The sequence below is a fragment of the Protopterus annectens genome, chromosome 10.part0 (genome assembly GCF_019279795.1).
Source record: "Protopterus annectens isolate FY-2018-M chromosome 10.part0, PAN1.0, whole genome shotgun sequence".
NCBI classification, from domain to species: domain Eukaryota; kingdom Metazoa; phylum Chordata; order Ceratodontiformes; family Protopteridae; genus Protopterus; species Protopterus annectens.
Genome location: NC_056744.1, coordinates 1,695,195,963 through 1,695,218,471, shown reverse-complemented (window position 1 = coordinate 1,695,218,471; position 22,509 = coordinate 1,695,195,963). Strand labels below are relative to the sequence as shown.

The window sequence follows — 22,509 nt, the reverse complement described above, 5'->3', positions numbered from 1 at the left end:
CTGAGTTTGCACTTCTTTTTTTCTTTGGAGAATTGCCCTCATGATATTATCTCCATTTCCAGAGCTGCTACGTACTACATTACACTGCAGCACAGGACTCCTCACTGTCTTTTTGGGCTGTGAGCAGTGAATGGTTACACTTTTGTATTCGTGTGATACCCCCACCACACACACACACACACACACACACATACACACACACACACACACACACACACACACACACTGTATGCACCAAGCACCACACATTTCAGACAGTAAATACAAGCACACACCATATATTCCATCAATACACTTACCTGTCCATTCTCCATACTATCCATCCAGCCCGCGCAATACTCCCAAGACCCGCAAGATCCCTGCTGCATCCAAAAACTCCTTCCCGAGATCGGCGAGACTGTCCCTAAATCCTGACTGCTGCTCTTGCAGTCCAGCCCCGACATATTCTCCCAGCGAGTTTGTGCACGTTAAACGTGCACAGACGTCTCCTTGTGTCCCCCTATAGGGACTGCCGGACTGCCAGGAGCATGCGCATAGACGCGCAGTAGTCAGGACTACTGCGCATGCGCGAAGTCATGAATTAAAAACTTTTTTTTTCTATTTTTTATTTTCTTTTTGATTTGAGGGGGCTGCAGTCCGGCAGCCCGATAGCACGGGCCGCCCCTGGTAAAACCACAGCTTGAGTTATGTAGTCAGTGTCTGTCTTTCACTTCTTTTTTCTTACAGTAATGTTCTTCAATCCTTCCATGTTCAATGTTGGTTTCTTCCTTTTCACCTGCCCCTTGCCTCTGTTTTCTGCTTTCTCCGTTGTTAAGATGATGTCTTTTTCTGTAGACTGAAAGCTTTCTGATAATTTTTTGTAACCTGTGTGTTACATAACAAAGCAGTGTCCTTTGTACTACATATTCTCTTTCCTTTACTGTCATTAATCAGTTTCTTTTTCTTCCTTGTTATTTGTTGTGAACTTCTTCCTTTCTTTCTTTTTTGTTTCCTTGTAAAACTGGATCCTCAAATTGCTGAATACTTGCATGCAGAGTTCTGGAGTTGTCAGTGGCATTGCCTTGTTTCATAGGGGTTGAATGATCTTTGCAGAAAATAGATGCCTCATTTCCACAATTTGTTTTATTTGTTCAATGCGTAACATTATTTAGTCAGTCCAGTCTTTAACTTATGAAACAACAGTTCTCCAAGCCATGCCAGTCACACAAGTGCAGTCATCATCATTAAGTCTAGATTTACATCTGACAATGGTAAGCAAATCATCCAACTTCTGACACGAGGAACACAGATCACCAGTGTTATCAGGTGTTGCCTTAAATATGCATAGCATTTATTACACTGTAAAAGATATTTGTGCATTAGCAAATCATTAATTGCATACTCGTTTAAGGAATCCATATTCAGCTTGAAATGCGTGCAATATTACAAAAGAAAAGATCACAATCAGTAACCAGAGAATTCAGAGAGAACTTAAATCAACTTCCGTGACACAAAAAAATCACACCAGCAATATACAACTAAATAAAGCGTAGTAAGTTGTTCTGATCATACAGGCTCTATAAGCCAGACAAAAGTTGTAATTCCTTTGCTGTCACTCACAGTAACACTTCTTTTTAACAAAAAAGATAAATCACAAACCAAGGTGGGATTGTTCAGATATGCTCAGGATTTACCTCTCTGCAGCCTCTCTAAATTTGTAGCTGTCTAGGCCAATGGGTGGCTAGAGCTTGCCTGTCTAAAACCTGTCTCTTTGTAACAACCAACAGTGAAATTAAAAGTAAAACAACAAAAAAATGAAGCAAAGGAAATCTTTGTTAAGAAGGAGCCCCTTCCTACCTGCAAAAAGTGAAAAACGGTGATAACAAATGCAATATAAATTCAAATAAAACTTCTCTTACCAATCAACTCCACAGTAAGTCACAAACCAAGATTGGATGTTTTAGATATGACAAAGTGTCTATGAATAGCCCCTGTTATGATGGAAATATTAATGGGGCAATCTGATATGGGGGGGTTAGAAAATGAGGGCATAATGTTGTGCTGCTTCAAATGATACTTTTGTATTAAGGTTTGTAGTAGTTAAGTATGCGGTTGTTCCTGATAGTATTGTATTGCATTCCTTTGATTGTAATAATGCTGAACATTGATAAATATTTTCTATTATGAATACTGTGTTAGTGATGCTGTGTTTAAAGTGACCCAGTAATGAACTTGCATACTTTATGTTGCAAGGATTCAAGTTTTAGATTACGTGTATAAGTAGCATGCATTTTTGGTAGCCCATAACTGGTCACACATACTTTAATAGCAAGGACTAATATGTTCCATAGCGTTCAGTGCCTCACAATATTGGTCAGTACATTGGTCAAACTGTACCAGGTATTATGGATTCCACATTTTTTTTCCGTTTCCACATATGCCTAAATTGGGTAATGAAGGGGTGGAGCTAAATTCCCAAATATTTGTACACACAAACATTTTGTTAAGGCTGTTTATCTAGTGGTAAGATGTACTAGTCATAGTTAACTGTGCTCACACACTTTTGAGTGCCAAAACACAAGCTTTTTGTTTTCCTTAAATTAACTACATGTCCAAGCTGGTTTAGTCTAAGGGGAAAGCTGGGTCAGTTTAATACTAACCTCCTGAGAGACCTGATAGCTTAGTACACACCTATGAACCTGTGAACATGGTTAATGACCACTAGAGCCCTTAAAAGTCTGGCCATGCAATACTAGTGGGACCCTTAGAGTTGGTCTGATTTACATTTGATTTATAGGGGTGATTTACTGACTGTCTCTGTCCATCAGAGACATAGGAGCTAGACTGGGGTGAATTTCCATTTAACCATCCATTGGTCCAAGTTGCTCTTAAATAGGGATAGGTAGGAACTGTGCTTCTCATGGATGGAGAGTCTGTTTCAGAGAATAAGAATTCTATGAGAAACGTATCTGTCTCTCACGCTTTGTTTCAAGCTAAATGTAGGTCTTTTACTCTATTAATTCTGATGCATTTTTTTTTTTGATGTGCAAGATCCATCAAAACAGGATCCAGGGATGCCATGTATGTCAGATCACCTGTTATAAGTCTGCATAATACTGAGTAAAGAGACGGGGCTTTGAGGCGATCGGGATAGGACTTTGTGTTTACTCCCTGTATCCTTTATGTAAGGAACCTTTGTGGATGTTCCAGTTGCTGCAGGTGTCTGATCAGGTACACATTGAAGGGTGCATTATACTCTGATGGGCCTGATGAGGGCCAAGTATAGTGGTATTATGACCTGTCTGGACCTAGATGCCATGCCCTTATAAGTTGACCTACATAGTAGGCTCAACACAGATAATGTACAATGTTGTAATAAATTAGATGAAATGATAGAATAATTTAATGAACGTGGCTATGGTGATAGTTTATTGCAGCATATAAAAAGTAATGTTTTAGACAGCAGACATTCTGATGCCAGACCATATTTCACAACTAGCAGCAGGGAAGTGACAAACTCTGCAGATAAGAGACAAGATTATGTGTGATAAATTACTAAGTATAACACAAGAACCGATGGGGTGAAGAATATAATATTTAAAAACTGAGTATTTACAAGATTATGTGTGATAAATTACTAAGTATAACACAAGAACTGATGGGGTGAAGAATATAATATTTAAAAACTGAGTATTTACAAGATTATGTGTGATAAATTACTAAGTATAACACAAGAACTGATGGGGTGAAGAATATAATATTTAAAAACTGAGTATTTACAAGATTATGTGTGATAAATTACTAAGTGTAACACAAGAACTGATGGGGTGAAGAATATAATATTTAAAAACTGAGTATTTACAAGATTATGTGTGATAAATTACTAAGTATAACACAAGAACTGATGGGGTGAAGAATGTAATATTTAAAAACCTGAGTATTTACAAGATTATGTGTGATAAATTACTAAGTATAACACAAGAACTGATGGGGTGAAGAATATAATATTTAAAAACTGAGTATTTACAAGATTATGTGTGATAAATTACTAAGTATAACACAAGAACTGATGGGGTGAAGAATATAATATTTAAAAAACTGAGTATTTTTGGGACAATGCCTCAAATTAATGGACTAGTAGGGGGAAAGCCATATTTTGCATATAGGAAATACCCTAGCTTGAAACATGGACTGTTATAAATGCATGCCCAGTCGTCAACAAGAACAGACTAAGAAGGGCATGTTTCCTTGCTACAATTGTAAATGTTGTAATGACTTTGAGAAAGGCAATGAATTTCTGCTTCCAGTAACTAAAAGAAAGCATTCAATTGTCATGCTACGTGTAATACATCCAAGATTGTTTATATGGATAACTGCATAAAATATCCTGCTTTTTATATAGGAAAATGTACAGGAAAGCTTAAGGAGAGAATTACAGAGTATAAATCAGAGATATGGAGAAAGGCGATTTAGTAATGCGCTTCCGAAACACACAGGAGAAAAAGGCATTGAACACAGGTCTCTTTTTAGGGTGATAGATATTAGATACAAGAATAGAAGAGGAGGTGACATGAATAATACTCTAGAAATATGTGAATATGAGTGGATTATACAACTAGGTCCCAATCCTATGCCAAGTCTGAATATGGCTGTAAGCATTAAACCTATATTAAAGAGAAAAATGATGATTTTAAAATGTATTATTTTAATAAATAGACTTTTAATGTGATTTTTTTAGAAAAATTGATAGTGTTATTAAATGTAAGTAATTTTTTGTTTTTAAATAATTTTTGAAATAAAACCAAAAATACAAGGAGGCACCACCACAGAGCAAATGTTCCCGTGATATGAAAAACAAAAGTAAAAGTGAGTAAAATAAAGTACATCCACAGGAACAACACACAGCCGTTCTTTAAATGCTCCAGCGAAGTAATCAAGACAATTCCAAGAACTTATCAAGAAGTGCTGCTATACTTTTATTCATACAACTTGGTAAGCGCTTTCACCATATAGGCTTCATCAGACCGTGTTGTAGGGAAGGGATGTTATTCCAGGATTTTTCTGGTTGCATGAAAGGAAGGTACTTGAAACAGATTCTGGATCTTTTAAAACCGGAGTAAAGCCACACCCCTCATCACCAGTAACCCTGCCCATCGCATCCCCTCTCCCACCCACATTCTGTCCATTTTGTGATGTCATGATGACATCACCCAACAGAGAACGCCCTCTTTTTCCATTCCTGCTAGCTGCTTTTGGCGGATTTAATATGCTTTTCTGGAAAAAGCATAGTAAATCAGCCGGTTTACAAACTCCAACAGTCTGTTTCCTTTTTGAAACAGAATGCCGGAGTTTGTACAGCTTTTGCCGGACTACTGGAGAATCAGTTTGATAGTCTGGAAAAAAAAACAGAGGGGTGGCAACCCTAGTTGTGGCTAAAACCAGAGTTAGGCCACACCCCTCGGATCACCAGTAACCCCTCCCACCCCTCTCCTGCCCATATTCCAGCCATTTAGTGACATCACAATTGCATCACCTGTTGGGGAATGCCCTCTTTTTCCATTCCTGCTGCCTGTTTTCAGCTGATTTACTATGCTTTTCTGTAAAAAGCATAGTAAATCAGCCAATTTACAAACCTCAGTAGTTTGTTTCCCTTTTTGAAACAGAATACCGAGGTTTGTTCAGTGATGTTCATCGTGCATACAGCTGCAGTCATAACAGATGGGTTTTCCTGCCGTCAGGCGGGTCCTCGGTCGGCCGAATTCCAAAGTCTAGGTCCGGCGTTGGATGTTGTCGCTTCTTCCCTGACGTCAGTGTGACAGGGGTATAAAAGAACCAGCTGACACCATTTTCTTCAGTCTTTCTTGCCGCGTGGTGCCCGAAGCAGAAGCAGTTCACAAGTGCCGGTCGGCCAGCTCCTGAGATTACGAATATTTTTCAACCGAAGTCTTCTTGAAAGCTAAGTACCCCATTGGGGAAACTTTTCTTGCCTCAGACCGATGTCAGACAAAGTTAATAATTGCATTTCATGTGGGAAGCAAATACCGCATAAGGATTTTCATTCCCTTTGCATTCCTTGCTTAGGCCCAGACCATGACGTCTCGGCCTGTCGTTTTTGTGCTACATTCAACAGACGCACTATTAAGCATCGGGCGGAGTTCACCCAACACTATTTTGGCAAAAAGTTTAATTACATTATGTCGTCGGATACTCCGACTCCAGTTTTGAGTAAAAAACGCAAAGCTAAGGACCGACATACGAGGTCTGCGACTTCTACCGACACCACGCCAAAGCCGACTACAGGTGGTCCGGTTCTCAGCGAGGCCTCGCAGCCTGACTACCGATGACACTTCATTGGCGGTGTCTTCTGTGCCCGAGGTTGCAGGCTCTTCAGCCCACACCCTGACTACAGATACCGAAGCCACTCTTGGTGATGAAACTCCGAGTTTAGATAGGCCTGCCACCTCTCAAGGTGTCTTCAGGCCTTCCTCTTCTTTTTCCATCAAGGCTTTCACGAAGTCTAAAGCAGCCATGCATACTAAAAGACAAGCTCCACAGGGCCCCTCTCAAGGCCCCATGCCTAAAAAGCAGATGCTCAAAATGTCTGAGGATTTGATTACTCAGGGGTTCTCAACCCCCCCCCCCGGATAAAAGGCCCAGAGTGGAGGAAGAATCCCCTTCCTCGGACCAGGCCTCCATTATTTCAGAACATTCTGAAAACCAGGAACATTCATAATCTCCTTTTGAAGATTCTGATGCAGAGGAGTCCATTCCCTCTGTCTACCCCCCTGAGGATTACTCTTTTGGGGAAACCTTGCATACCTTGAGGGAACACTTCCACTGGGAAGGCCAAGAGTACTCAGACTCCAAGAAAAGGCTTAGGGATTTCCTCTTGCTCCCTCAGCACAGGCCTCTGGCTATACCTCCTGTCTTAGACATACTAGATGATGTGTATTCGGAGGCCTGCCTTAACCCAGATTCTTTACCTCCAGCTCCAGTCAAGCCTGACAGGTATTACCGTGTTCCTGATTCACACCAATTCCTATACAAAAGCCATGCGGCTGACCCAGAAACTATTTCACAGGGTCCCAAGGGAATTAAGGCCTCCACTGCTAAAAATCCATTACCTTCAGAGAGAGATTCCAGAGCTTTAGAAAGGTGGGAAAAAGGTATACACCTCGGCCACCTTAACCATGAGGGCATTAAACTGTCAGTTCCATATGTTAAAGTACCAAAGTTTCTGTTATCACAGTTGAAAAGCAAAATGTCACAACCTGAACAACCAGACTTGAAGGAGTTGCAGGATTTGTTACATAGTGCAGAACAAGTGGGTAAACATACCTTGCAATGTGGTTTTGATGCTTTAGAGGCCTCATGTAGAGCTGCTGTTACAGGATCAGTCATACGTAGACATGCTTGGCTCAAAGAGCAAACCTTACCAGATCATGTCAAAGCTAAATTGCTAGATGCACCTCTGCAAAAAGATGTATTGTTTGGTATTAAAGCTGAGGAGGTATTAAAGAAAATGGAGGAAAAGGCAAAATCAATGCAAACAGTGAAAGATTTCCTACAGGTACACCCTCCACGTTTCAGTAGAAATTGGCCTTCAAACAATTGGTCCTTTCCAGCCACGGACAGACCCCAAAGAGGTAGATACAGGTGCCCGAGGGGTAGAGGGCAATCTCAAGGATTGTTTAGAGGCAGACAATGGCAAGCACCTACACAGAGGTGTTGAGGATAGTTCACAGCCATTCAGAAAACAGAACCAATGACTTTCCCCTTTGCATGCCAAGCAAGGCTCAAATGGCAGCACCTTTAGGTAGAAAACTGGCATTATTTTCGAAAAATTGGCATATTGTCACAAAAGACAAATGGATCCTGGACATTATAGACAGAGGCTACAGATTCCACTTTCACACCCTTCCAAAAATTAGGGGCATGCCAAACCTGCCACACAATCAAAGGGCAGAGGCACAAAAACAAATTTCAGATCTCATGGACATGAAAGCTATTCAAGAGGTACCTGCACAAGAACAGGGTCAAGGTTTTTATTCCAGACTATTCCTGGTACCAAGTAAGGGCAAAGATTGGAGACCTATTTTGGACCTATCCATCCTAAACACATTTTTACTCGTGCCAAAATTCAAGATGCTCACATTACAGCAGCTTCTTCCCATGCTGGGCAAGGAGTCTTGGCTGGTAACATTGGACCTCAAGGAGGCATACCTGCATGTCCCAATCAGACAAGATTGCAGAAGATACCTCAGATTTCTTGCAGGTTCAACACATTATCAATTCTCTGCATTGCCCTTTGGCTTATCTACTGCGCCCAGAGTGTTCACGAAATGCCTGGCATCAGTAATTGCCTACTGCAGACTTCAAGGGATACAAATATACCCATATTTGGATGACTGCCTGATCCAAGCGGACAGCAAGCACATACTTCTGAAACATCTGGCGTTTGTAATAATATTGTTGAATTTTCTGGGATACACAGTCAACAAAAAGAAATCAAGACTAATACCCTCTCAAACAATAATTTTCCTGGGTGCCAGCTTGGATACAAACACCCAGATGGCCTACCTCACGCCAGAGAAACAAGGGCAACTAACTCAATACTTCAGAAAACTGGCAACTTTCACCAGGCTGACTGCAAGGAAAATCCTGCAGGCTCTGGGATTCATGGCATCTTGCATCCTACTAATCCCATGTGCAAAGCTGCATATGAGGAAACTTCAGTGGTACCTAAAAAACCTATGGTCTCAACACAGCCACAGTTTGGAAACAATAATACCACTGATTCCATGTCTTCAAAAGGAATTCCTGTGGTGGGCTCAAGCATGCCAAAGAAACACAGGTCTCCCATTCTGCAAGCCTCAAGCAAATCAGGTCATCACAACAGACGCCTCGGACTACGCCTGGGGGGCGCACATGACAGATCGATGCATTCAGGGCAAATGGTCCCAAAAAGAAAGGCACCTACACATCAATCAAAAGGAAATGCTAGCAGTAATAAATGCTATTATAGCTTTCAAAGACCTACTGCATCCAGGCCAGCTATTGATAAGGACAGACAACACCACAGTAATGTGGTACATAAACAAATGGAGGAACCCATTCATACCCCCTATGCAGGCTAGCCATGTCTCTTTGGAACATGGCTCTGGAATTACAAATCAAACTTCAAGCACAGTACCTGCCAGGCAAGGAAAACACACTGGCAGACAACCTAAGCAGAAATATGACAGATCCACACGAATGGAAGTTGCATCCTCAAGTTTTTACAAAGATAATTCAAGCATGGGGAAGGCCAGACATAGATCTCTTTGCCTCCCACAGAAATCACCAATTGGCAAAATTCTGCTCAAGGACCTTTCATCCACAGGCCTGGAAAGTGGACGCACTCTCTTTCAGTTGGACAACAATGACAGTTTATGCCTTTCCGCCTCTTCCTCTGCTGCCCAAAGATCTATTAAAAACCAGAGCAGACAGACCAAAGATGATTCTCATTGCTCCAGATTGGCCAAGACAACACTTGTACCCACTCCTGAGGAGCCTGACGCATTCCCCACCATGGATCCTGCCTCTAATGCCTCTTCTACTGACTCAGCACAACTTCAAAACTCTTCACAGTCAGCTGAAAACACTGCCGCATGGAAGATTCCTTAAAATCACAACAGACCCTACTCTCCAAGGAGGTGCAGGATGTCATTTTGGAGGCCAGAAGACCTTCTACTAGAAAAGCCTACTCCGCAAAATGGAAACGGTTTTGTGCCTGGAATGAGAAAAAGGGTCAGAATCCTGGAATACTGAATTTACCTCAAATATTACAGTACCTAGCTGAGATGCTAAGCGGTGGACTTTCATTCTCCTCCATCAAAATCCATGCCTCAGCCATTTCTGCAGAATACAACACTGATCCTCCTTTATTTTCTCACCCCCTCTTAAGACAGTTCCTCAGAGGAGCTAAGAATATAAAACCCCCAAGGAAACAACCAGTACCTGCTTGGGACCTCAATTTCATTCTAGAAAAACTGACCTTACCTTTTTTTGAGCCAGCTGCTTCAACAGAACTGCAATATTTGTCCTGGAAAACAGCCTTCCTGCTGGATATCACCTCAGCTCGCAGGGTTTCGGAACTACAAGCCCTCATGGCTGTGCAGCCTTTCATCATTTTCCATCAGGACAGAGTTTCCTTACGAACCAATCCTTCCTTTATGCCAAAGGTAGCATCCAGGGTAGCCTTGAATCAGGCTATCCACTTACCTACCTTTTACCCTAATCCTCAAAACAAAGGGGAGAGACTACTACATTCCTTGGACATTCACAGACAGCTACATTTTATTTGGACAGAACAAAGCCTTTCTGAAAATCAGAGCAACTCTTTGTGTCCTATGCTACAGGAGCTCAAGGGAAGCCCATTTCCAAACAGACAATCTCAAAATGGATAGCCCACTGCATACACTTTTGTTACTCTTTTCATGGTAAAACTGTACCTGCAGGCATCAGATCTCACTCCACAAGGGCCATAGCTACCTCTGCAGCTTTCCTCAGGGGGGTTCCTACCAAAGATATTTTGGAAGCTGCCACTTGGAGTTCTGTACATACTTTCTCCAAGCACTATCACCTACCATTATACTCCAAATCTCGAGCAGGCTTTGCCACTGCAGTCTTGCAGGGCATCCTGGCTCCTCCTAGTTCCACCTAGTGCCTACCACCCCTTTTTTAGCTTTGGGATTCTACCCATCTGTTATGACTGCAGCTGTATGCACGATGAACATAGTACAGTTTTGTACCTACCATAAATGTAGATGTTCGAGTGCTAATACAGCTGCAGTCCAGGTTTTCCTCCCTCCTTCCCCTCTTGGGACAGGCCTAATGGCTAACACCTCCTCATACAACCTGATTGGGGTATTCTTTTATAGTGTATTTGCTTGCAACTATTGTTTTTTGATTATATTGCATTGCATTATTACATAAATTTATGTATTGCCTTCCTTCTGGGGGCACCTGACATCTGGGGCAAGAAAAACTGAAGAAAATGGCGTCGGCTGGTTCTTTTATACCCCTGTCGCACTGACGTCAGGGAAGAAGCGATGACATCTGACGCCGGACCTAGACTTTGGAATTCGGCTGACCGAGGACCCGCCTGACTGCAGGAAAACCCATCTGTTATGACTGCAGCTGTATTAGCACTCGAACATCTACATTTATGGTAGGTACAAAACTGTACTTTTTCCGGACTACCATTGAATCAGTTTGATTTCCAGATAGTCTGGAAAACAAAACAGAGGGGTGGCAACCCTACTTTTATCCCAGGTCTTCTTTTGATCTCAAGGATGTAAACCTTCACATCCTTGTCCATCCTCTTTAGGAAATTTTTGCTTCACTGTTGCAGTCCTAAGTAATGGGTTATCTGACTGCCAGTAACCCTTGATCAGCCAGAATACCAATGGTAAGTAAAAATGACATTGGCTGTCATCGGTTGTCAGGACGTCTGATACAAAAAGAGGCAGCCGATGTCACTTACTCAGTCTTTCTTGCCATAACAGTCTTCCTCTCAATGACTTTATCCAACTTCTGCCTGTTCTTGCCTGCCTGGAGAGTCCTTTAGGGGGAAGGATGGCCCTTTTTGCAATGTCTGGGCCACTATCATGGATGACAAATGGGTACTCAGAACTGTATCCCTAGGGCACAAGTTTTCTTTCCACATCTTTCCAGTTCCCAAAGGATTCCCGGATGCTCCTCCAAACCAAAGGGCGTCTGGGAGCAATAGATTCAGTTCCTGCGCAGCAGGTAGCCCAGGGTTTCTATTCCAGACTTTTCCTAATTCCAAAAAAAGAAGGCATCTGGTATCCTATCCTAGATCTATCCATTCTGAACTCTTTCTTGGTAATTCCAAAGTTCAAAATGCTCACCCTGCATCAGTTGCTACCAATGTTGGAAAAGGATTCCTGGCTGGTAACCTTGGATCTCACAGAGGCTTCTCTGCATATCCCTATCAGGGTAAGTTGCTGGCAATACCTTTGTTTCAGGATGGGCATGCAACTTTATCAATTCTCTGCGCTGCCCTTTGTGAAAACTCTGGGAGCAGTAGATAAGCCAAAGTGCCTGGCTCCAGTCATTGCTTTTTGCAGGCAGAAGAAAATTCAGAATTTTCCATACTTGGATGACTGTCTTAATTCAAGCAAATTCTCAGGAACAGCTGTTAAAGGATTTAGAATTTGTAAAGACTCCTCTCTTCCCTGGGTTACACACTAAACGAGGAAAAATCAAAAATGGTGCCATCCAAGGAGATAACATTCCTGAAAGCAAGTCTGAACACAGCTGCCCAGATGATGCATCTCACCCAGGAGAAGCAGACAGCTCTTTCAGTTTACTGCAAGGACTTGGCAAGCCTGTCCCAGCTCCCTGCAAGGAAATAACTGCAAGCTCTGGGATACGTGGCCTCTTGCGTTCTCATGATTCCATATGCAAGACTGCGTATGAAGAAATTGCAATGGTACCTCAAGAACATTTGGTGTCAACACACAGAACCTGGATATGATGGCTCCTCTGCTTCCATCTCTGCAGACAGAGTTTCTATGGTGGGCAACAGCCTGTCTACAAAACAAAGGCATGTCTTTTCGACCACCTCCTGCCACTCAAGTTCTTACCACAGATACTTCGGACTACACCTGTGAAACTCACCTGGAAGGTAGATGCATACTGGGACTTTGGAATGCCCAGCAGATGCAACTGCACATAAATCAAAGGAGTTAATAGCAGTTCAGCAGGCCTTACTAACTTTCAAGCATCTTCTTTCTCCAGGAACCCTGCTCGTCGGAACAAACAACACCACAGTCATGTGGTACATCAACAAGCAGGGAGGGACGCATTCTTAACCCCTGTGCAGGCAGAGCATGAATCTCTGGTCCATGGCAGCATCCCTGGGCCTGCATCTCCTAGCTCAGTTTCTTCCAGGAAGGCCCAGTGTTTTGGCAGACCAGTTGAGCAGACAGTTAGGACTGCAACAGTGAAACATGATGTACATAATACAGTTATGTACACTTACCATAAATGTAGATGTTTGAGTGTAGTCACTGTTGCAGTCCTGGTTTCCCTCCCTCCTTCCCCCTTTTTTGCTCCTCTCCTTTTCTCTTTTCCTGAGGTACAGGCTAAATTTGATATTATTTGTCCAAATTGCTTTTGGTTTAAGCCTTGTTTTCTTGGAGCTTCTAACTGTTATGGCAAGAAAGACTGAGGAAGTGACGTTGGCTGCTTCCTTTTGTATTGGACGTCCTTTACAACTGATGACAGCCGATGTCATTTTTACTTACCTTTGGTATTCTGGCTGATCGAGGGGCTACTGGGAGCCAGATAACCCATTAGTTAGGACTGCAACAGTGAATGCACTCGAACATCTAAATTTATGGTAAGTGTACACAGCTGTGCTTTTCTCTCTCTCTTCCTTGCATTTTCAGTTCTCTGCTTTGCCCTTTGTACTTTCTAATGCCCTAAGGGTATTCTCCAAATGCCCTGTTCCTGTCATTTCTTTCTGAGGGCTTGAGGAATTCAAATCTTTCTCTGTCTAGATGATTTGCTTATAGAATCTCCTACCCCCAGTACTCTGCTTCAGGATCTCAGGTTTACTGCCTCACTTTAGCAGTGTGAGATTCACCATAAACTTCCAGAAATCAGTCCTGACACCTTCTCGGGATGATATTTTCCTTGGCTGCGACTTCATTTAGTCCCCATGCTCCTAAAGCTCTGACTCTAAATGTCTAGTTCCAATACCTTCTTCCTCTGGTGGCTGTGATGGCCAGGGAATTTCTCAGAGTTCTCAGGAATTATACCTTCCACCATTCCCATGCTCCCCCTCAGTAGGCTGCATATGAGGAAGCTTTTGTGTTACCTCTGGTAACTGTGACTTCAGCATTGCCACCCCATGAATTTCCTGGCATCTTTCCCTCCCGATCTCAAGCTTCAGTGGTGGATTCATCGACTTGCACCCAACCTGGGGCTTCTTTTCAAGTTCCTTTTCCAACTCAGGAGCTCTTTACAGATGCCACAGTCAGGGGGTGGGATCAGTCTGTGGCATCCTCAAGTTTCAGGGTCTCTGGCCTCCTAATCAGAGGTTAGACTACAGCAATATAATGGAGATGAGGGCTCTCCTTCTGGCTTTTCAGGCTTTTCATTCCCTCTTTCATCCTTGGCCCCTCACAAAATTTTACAGACACCACAGTGATGTGGCATTTCAGCAAGCAAGGGGGCAGAATGACCTATCTTCTTTGCAGACTAGCTTTTCAGGTCTGGGATCTAGCTATCCAGTATCAAGTGACTCTTCAGATGGTTTACATTCTCTCGGAGCACATCTAGTGGCAGACTCCTTGAGCAGGTCCAGCACACAAGCTCACAAATGGATGTTTCACAGAGATGTGTCCCTAGGAATTGTCCTTTCATGGGATATTCCTCAAAGATATTTTTGCCTTCCCTCTGATCAGATAACTTCCTTTTTTTTGTTCCAGAGTCCCAGAAGTCTTCTGACTTGGAAAGTGGACACCCTGTCTTTTCTTTGGAAGGATGTGTTCTGCATTCCTTCCCTCCCCTTCCTCTGGTACCATGAGTCTTGCACAAGATCCCAAAATCTTCCTGGTGACTCCCTTTTGGCCCAGGCAGCACTGGTTCCCTCTTCTTTCTCACTGGGCCATGGGGAATCGCGACAAGTTACCTCACTGAGTGGATCTTCTCCCACAAGACATGGGGTCACCCATCCATCCTCACTTGTCCACTCTTCAAATGATACTGTGGGTGATAGGCTTTTGATCCCTTTTAGGCACGTTTTCCGAGTACATCCTTTGGGTTCTGCAGGAGGCCAGGAAATCATGCATGTCCAAATTGACAAGATTTTCTGTCTGGTGCCATTCTCGCCATCAGGATCCCCTATCTATGGAGGCTGCTCTGGTTCTCTCTCTTGTGTGATCTGCTCCATGCTGGGTTGGCATATTCTTCAGTCAAAGCTCACCTGTCAGCAACTTTTGCCTTTGATTCCTGCTCTGACCTCTAGGTTTGAGGTGAAGCAATTCCTTAAAGGTGGGCTTCATATCAGGCCTCCCAGAAATCCTATTCCTCCTTCCTGGGACACAATTTTGTACTTAAATTTGAATTAGGCTCCTTTTGAGTCTATTTCTTCTTCTTCAGCTTCCTTACCACACTGTACTTGGAAATTGTTCTTTCAGCTCTCAGCTCAGCCAAGAGAGTGTCTGAGCTTTAGATTCTCATGTCTGTTCCTCCTTTCTTAGTTTTCCACAGATACAGGAGTTTTAGTACGAATCCTTCTTTTATGACCAAGGCAGTCAGTAAGTTGTCCCCTAATCAGTCTATTCATCTTCCTTTCTTTTTTTCTTCTTTGCATTCAACCATTGAGAAGGTTCTTCACATCTTGGATTTCCATAGACAGCTCAGATAATTTTTGGATAAAACTAAAGTTATTAAGCAATGAGCAGATTTTTTTTCATTTCATCTCAGGACACTGAGTCTAAGCAAAATAATCTCCTCCTGGATTTCTATGGTAATTTTTTTCTTATTCTTTTCACTGAAAATATATTTCCTCATCAGTAAAGTTGCAGTCTACTGGGACATTTGCCTCCTCTGGTGTTTTTTTAAGAGCCTGGATGACAGTTCAATCCTTGAGGTTGCTACTTGGTCCTCTCTTCAGACTTTCACTAAGTATTATAAATTACCAGTTTGATGTTATTTCAAGGGCCAGGCAGGCTTTGCCATGGCTATCATGCATGGACTTGTAAAGGGCTCTTCTGTACCTTCCTCTTGCACGTCTGTAGTAAAGAATATTTCAGTAGTGAGATGGAAGGACATAGAACAATTGTGTAAAATCTTACCATAACTGTAAATGGCCCTCTCTTCACTGTTGCAGTATTCATTCCCTCCCTGCTACCCCCTTCAGCCTTATCCTTGTCTAGCCTTTCTAGCCAAGGGGCTTATCTTCCCCTGGATGTGCATGTTTTCATTGTCCCTGTGGCCATTCTCCTTCTGGGGCATTTTCAGTTCTGAGTGTGTGTTCATACGTCACCTTTATGCCCTACTCCTTCTGTGGGGAGCATACATGTGACGTATGATGTGTATAAGAGCTAAAGACTACGGTAATACTGCCCAGATGCTGGGCTTTTCTTGGCAGGAGATCCCTTATGTAAAGCATACTGCAACAGTGAAGAGACGTTTATCTACTGTTGTGGTTAGATTTTACACAACTCTACTTTCTTATTGGATGCTGAGACTAAATCACTGCACAACTGCTGCAGTGTTTGCATTCACTGATTTTCACATTGTAGAATTAAGCTTTGTATTTGGCAGCACTACTTAATCTATTGGGCCTGATTCCTACAGACTTGCTCTCCAAGTGAATTAGCCTGGTACAAGTCTGTCCTGATTCCAAAAGACTGGTTCTCAGTACAAGTAACTTACGCCGGTGTAAGGCCTATTTGTAAACAGGCTTACACTGTGGATCAGATTCCAAAAGACTTGCTCCCAGAGTGAGTGACTTACTTTGGTGTAAGACCTATCTATAAACAGCCCTACACTGGTGACCAGATTCTGAAAGATCTGCTCTCGGTCTAAGTAACTAAATTCAGAGTAAGGTCTACCTCTGTAAACAGACCTACACAAGTCTTTTGTAATGTGGCCCATTGTGTATGATGGCATAACCTAATTGGTGTCATTTTCCTCTACTGTTGTGACCTTGGATATGGCCTAGCCGCCATGGTTCCTCCCAACTTTTGTATAATGAACAGATACAGGTCTGCCTAGGAGATTGGGCCCACATATTCCCTTGCAGCAGAAAACTTCTTCCTTATAGGAATTTGGCCTCTTTGCTCACCATAATTCCTGAAAACCAGTTTAATTATCAGAGACTACCAGGAGTCTGTCAGTCTGGCATAGAGACAGACAGTGTGGGGATTACCGTATCCTTTTTTTCAGATCCAGCTTCACCTCCCTCTGAAAACACAGCTCTTACATTACACTAATTATCGATACAGACTAAGGGTCATCTGTGTACTTGAGTCTCCACTCTCACTCCTCCAGAGAGTATCATGGTGGCTTCACATTTCTCTCTTCCAGCCCCATTGATGGGCTAAGTTAGATTCATAGTTCCTGGGTTCATAGGTAAATACTAAGCTACCAGTCTGCAGATGTTTATAAGCCTAGCCAATAGCTAGAGGTCTGAATCAAATCCTTTAGCTTGTATCTGTGAGGTAAAGACCTTAACCATTAGGGTAAACCCTCCCCTTAACCGTGTCACCAGTTTTGCAGTCAGCTCCTCTGTCTCTGTGTCTGGGGAGGTTAAGTTTATTTATTCTGTCATGCAAGGTAAATATATGGATATAATTGGTATTGTGATGTGATAATGTGTAGCAAGTTAACTTGTTCTTATCTGTATTACTTGTTTCCCAGGAACATGCTGTTAATTTGGAAAAATACATTGCAGAAGAGTTTGTAAAACTGCACCAGTTTCTCCATGACAAGGAACAAAAACTCATTCAACAACTTAACAGCAAAGCATCAGACATTCTGAAAGAGATGGAAGAAAATCTTGAATGCATTAAGACTGGTGTTACAGAAATCCACTCAGCAGTGCCTGATACTAACTTGGAAATCAAAAAAGAAGTAGACATTCTGGAAGAGAGAGATGATGACATAGACTATCTGGCAACCACTGAGGAATCAGGGTCAGGTGACACCTCAGAACATGGAAAACACAAAGCTAATGGAGTTCTATCAGTAAGTCCACTTTTGCTTTTTGTTATTGCATGCCTTTCATTTTGGAACGTGAAACTTTGAGTTTGCAGCTGACATAAGAAGCATTTCAGTTAATAAAGTACCAGCAGTTTAAGTCATATACACTAATGTGCTTATTTTTAATTACTTTTATTTGTTTTTTCCTTAATTTGTTCTGTTCATTGCCCAAAACTGATCAATGGCTTTACATCAAGGCAAACCTTGTCAACTCCCAACAGGTTGAAATAAACATACATGGAACTGAGGTGCTAGAAAATAAAATGTCAAAACAAACTCATTCCGAACAAAAAACATTAAATGCCTCAACCTGTAGTAACTTTGAGATCTCTGGATGTCTGATTAAGGTGACAGCGTCCTTACTTGCATGTTTCATTGATCTCATTGTTCAAATTAATTGTACATTTGATGACTTTTGACTTGATGACTAATGTCAGGCAGAGCGCCTCATTGGCCCTCTTCAAAAGGAACCTTGATGATTAGATGGGAGATAGGAAATTCACCCCGGGGATCATGTCAGTCACCCTGCTAGACTGGGACCCAGAGAAGTAAATATTGTGGGAAGAAATTTCCAGGGAATTGTTATGTCTAGGCTTGCATAGGCCTTAGGGCCGATAGCCTAGTACCAACCTATGAACCTATAAAGCCGTCTTCCCCATTAAAAACTATGATGCTTAAATTAAGCTGTGATTTTTATATACACAATTTCTGACTGGTGGCTGAAAATAGTGTAGCATAGCAGTTTTAGCCAAATACAATTTCTTTGCTTATTGCAGGACCCTATTTATCAAGGGTTTGCTACAAAGGGTCCTCAGGTAATAGGAAATACAAGGCAATTGGCTCTTGTGACCATATACACCTACCAGTACCCACCCTCATACTGAACCTACTTTGTCGAGGAGTGCCAGGCCAGTCAGACCAGGGTTGAAGTTGTGAATACCTGGGCAAACTTCTGGTTCTTGGTTTAAGGCAGATTATATATTATACTGCTTAATTTCCAGTGGAAGTCAGTTCCAGAGATGGGAAAGGTGTTGTGTAATGAAACTCTCTCTCTACATTGTTTTATTTACTTGGTGGAGATTTAGATCCCTTGTGGACTATTCCGTTGAGATTCAAAAGATCAAGGACCACCAAGTTCCTAATGGCTTAAAAGGCAAGGCACAAGTCTCTCCTCAGACGTCTATAAGATACTGAATAAAGGGACAGTGCTTCCAGTCTTTTCTGGTAGCTTAGGGTTTTTAAACAGGTGACATCCTTAGTTAGTAGCCTCTGGGGTTGTGTTAGACAAGGCTAGTAGGGTACATTCCAGAGAGGACATTGTTGTTGTTTCTTTCGGCTTTTCCCGGTTAGGGGTCGCCACAGCAGAACTCCGGTCTGCTAATGATTGGCAGAAGATTTTTACGTGCTGAGTTGCCGGCCCTGACACACAACCTTCAACGAAGGTATGCCCATTCATGCATGTCTCCACACAGAAGACGCTTTAGCTGAGAATCGGACAGACAACATCTTGCTGTGAGTCGACAGCGCTACTGCAGCACCACCACCGCAGTTGTATTCAATAATTGGCATAATCACTGCTGTATATAATGGGAAAGTGACCTGTTTGTATCTGGAAGGTATCCTCTTGTTGATCAGCTGTGCTAAGTAGAATGGCTTCCTGATTTCTGTTGCATGATGATGAAAGGAGAAGGGATTGTTAACAGAAGTACCAAGATCTCTATCTACATTCTCTGAGAAGGGATTGTTAACAGAAGTACCAAGATCTCTGTCTACATTCTCTGAGAAGGGATTGTTAACAGAAGTGCCAAGATCTCTATCAACATTCTCTGAGAAGGGGTTGTTAACAGAAGTACCAAGATCTCTATCTACATTCTCTGAGAAGGGGTTGTTAACAGAAGTACCAAGATCTCTATCTACATTCTCTGAGAAGGGGTTGTTAACAGAAGTACCAAGATCTCTATCTACATTCTCTGAGAAGGGATTGTTAACAGAAGTACCAAGATCTCTGTCTACATTCTCTGAGAAGGGATTGTTAACAGAAGTGCCAAGATCTCTATCAACATTCTCTGAGAAGGGGTTGTTAACAGAAGTACCAAGATCTCTATCTACATTCTCTGAGAAGGGGTTGTTAACAGAAGTACCAAGATCTCTATCTACATTCTCTGAGAAGGGGTTGTTAACAGAAGTACCAAGATCTCTATCTACATTCTCTGAGAAGGGATTGTTAACAGAAGTACCAAGATCTCTGTCTACATTCTCTGAGAAGGGATTGTTAACAGAAGTGCCAAGATCTCTATCAACATTCTCTGAGAAGGGGTTGTTAACAGAAGTACCAAGATCTCTATCTACATTCTCTGAGAAGGGGTTGTTAACAGAAGTACCAAGATCTCTATCTACATTCTCTGAGAAGGGGTTGTTAATAGAAGTACCAAGATCTCTGTCTACATTCTCTGATAAGGGGTTGTTAACAGAAGTACCAAGATCTCTGTCTACATTCTCTGAGAAGGGGTTCTTAACAGAAGTACCAAGATCTCTATCTACATTCTCTGAGAAGGGGTTGTTAACAGAAGTACCAAGATCTCTATCTACATTCTCTGAGAAGGGGTTGTTAACAGAAGTACCAAGATCTCGATCTACATTCTCTGAGAAGGGATTGTTAACAGAAGTACCAAGATCTCTGTCTACATTCTCTGAGAAGGGGTTCTTAACAGAAGTACCAAGATCTCTATTTACATTCTCTGAGAAGGGATTGTTAACAGAAGTACCAAGATCTCGATCTACATTCTCTGAGAAGGGATTGTTAACAGAAGTACCAAGATCTCTGTCTACATTCTCTGAGAAGGGGTTCTTAACAGAAGTACCAAGATCTATATCTACATTCTCTCAGAAGGGATTGTTAACAGAAGTACCACTATCTCTATCTACATTCTCTGAGAAGGGATTGTTAACAGAAGTACCAAGATCTCTATCTACATTCTCTGAGAAGGGATTGTTAACAGAAGTACCAAGATCTCTATCTACATTCTCTGAGCAGGGGTTGTTAACAGAAGTACCAAGATCTCTGTCTACATTCTCTGAGAAGGGGTTGTTAACAGAAGTACCAAGATCTATGTCTACATTCTCTGAGAAGGGATTGTTAACAGAAGTACCAAGATCTCTATCTACATTCTCTGAGCAGGGGTTGTTAACAGAAGTACCAAGATCTCTGTCTACATTCTCTGAGAAGGGGTTGTTAACAGAAGTACCAAGATCTATGTCTACATTCTCTGAGAAGGGATTGTTAACAGAAGTACCAAGATCTCTCTCTACATTCTCTTAGAAGGGATTGTTAACAGAAGTACCAAGATCTCTCTCTACATTCTCTGAGAAGGGATTGTTAACAGAAGTACCAAGATCTCTATCTACATTCTCTGAGAAGGGATTGTTAACAGAAGTACCAAGATCTCTATCTACATTCTCTGAGCAGGGGTTGTTAACAGAAGTACCAAGATCTCTGTCTACATTCTCTGAGAAGGGGTTGTTAACAGAAGTACCAAGATATCTATCTACATTCTCTGAGAAGGGGTTGTTAACAGAAGTACCACTATCTCTATCTACATTCTCTGAGAAGGGATTGTTAACAAGAAGTACCAAGATCTCTATCTACATTCTCTACTTTCTCATTTTAAAGTGGGGTATTGATGCCATATACTGCAAGGAGGGAATATTTACCAAACAGAATAATGTTACACTTGTTAGGATTTCATTTATGCCCATTACTAGCACAACAGCATTCTTTTCACATGGCTTTGTGTATCAAACGGTCACTTGCCAATGATTCACAGTTCCCAGTCATCTGCAAACCTGGTTAGCCAGAGGTCTTGGTTGATAGTCTGGAACCCAGAAAAGTAGATACTAGACAAAAGAAGTCCCAGCACAGAACACCATTGGTTACCTTCATGCTGTTTGGCTGAAGGACAGAACCCATACACTGCAGGTAGCAGGTGCCTCATCAGTTTGCTATCCATCTCTCTAAATAGTATTCTCAATGCATTATAAAAAGACCCCTATCTATCGTTATAGTTTGAGTTGCTCCACAAGTACTTGCATGGTACTGCTTATTAAACAGCAATGTATATTATCAAGTACCATGCAGGAAGTATTTTAGTCGTTCAAAGTACCTTTAGTATGTGAACCTTGGTGATGGGGGTGGGGCTGAGGGATTCAGGGCTAAGGAGGTTTGAGTCATCATTTCCAGAGTGAAGTTGGGGCTCAGTTTGTTAGCTAGTATCTTTGCAATGTTGACTGAGTCAGAGTTAGTGGTGCCATCTTGAATATGTTCTGAACAGTGTTAGGTATTATTTCTTTCTTTCATAACGTATAACTAAAGAAAGATTTGTTGTTGTCCTCAAGTTCATGGACTGCCTTAATAGTCCTATTATTTGTTTACTTTGTAGTCAGTTTTCTAATGTCATCCTTGATTTGAGGGTCCTTGGATCTGATTTATATTTTAAGGAGTTTTTTTTTCTTTTGTTGTAAAGTTTACTCTGGACCACTGGGGTGGTTTTAATTTAAACTTTCTATTATATTTAGATCTGATATACTGTCGGTTGTATACATTTATATAGGTGTGCATTGAACTCTTTTGTTTAGCTTCTGTCTGTGTACTTAATAAAGGATTTTCGACTGGAAACAGACCGCCTGTCTTGCTTGGATTACTTTCGAATACTTAGTAATGCTGTACAATTATATATTTTCTATTAT

At 41.8% G+C, this 22,509-nt stretch overlaps 1 protein-coding gene across 2 annotated transcripts in view; it reads left to right on the top strand.

Annotated features, from left to right (window-relative positions):
- Window positions 1-22,509, top strand: part of LOC122813916 — a 230,048-nt gene that overhangs the window by 59,486 nt on the left and 148,053 nt on the right. For both annotated transcript variants that reach the window (XM_044086461.1, XM_044086460.1), the window contains one exon: window positions 17,425-17,751. In XM_044086461.1, coding sequence (XP_043942396.1) covers window positions 17,425-17,751 — 327 coding nt within the window. The remainder of the gene's footprint in view (window positions 1-17,424; window positions 17,752-22,509) is intronic.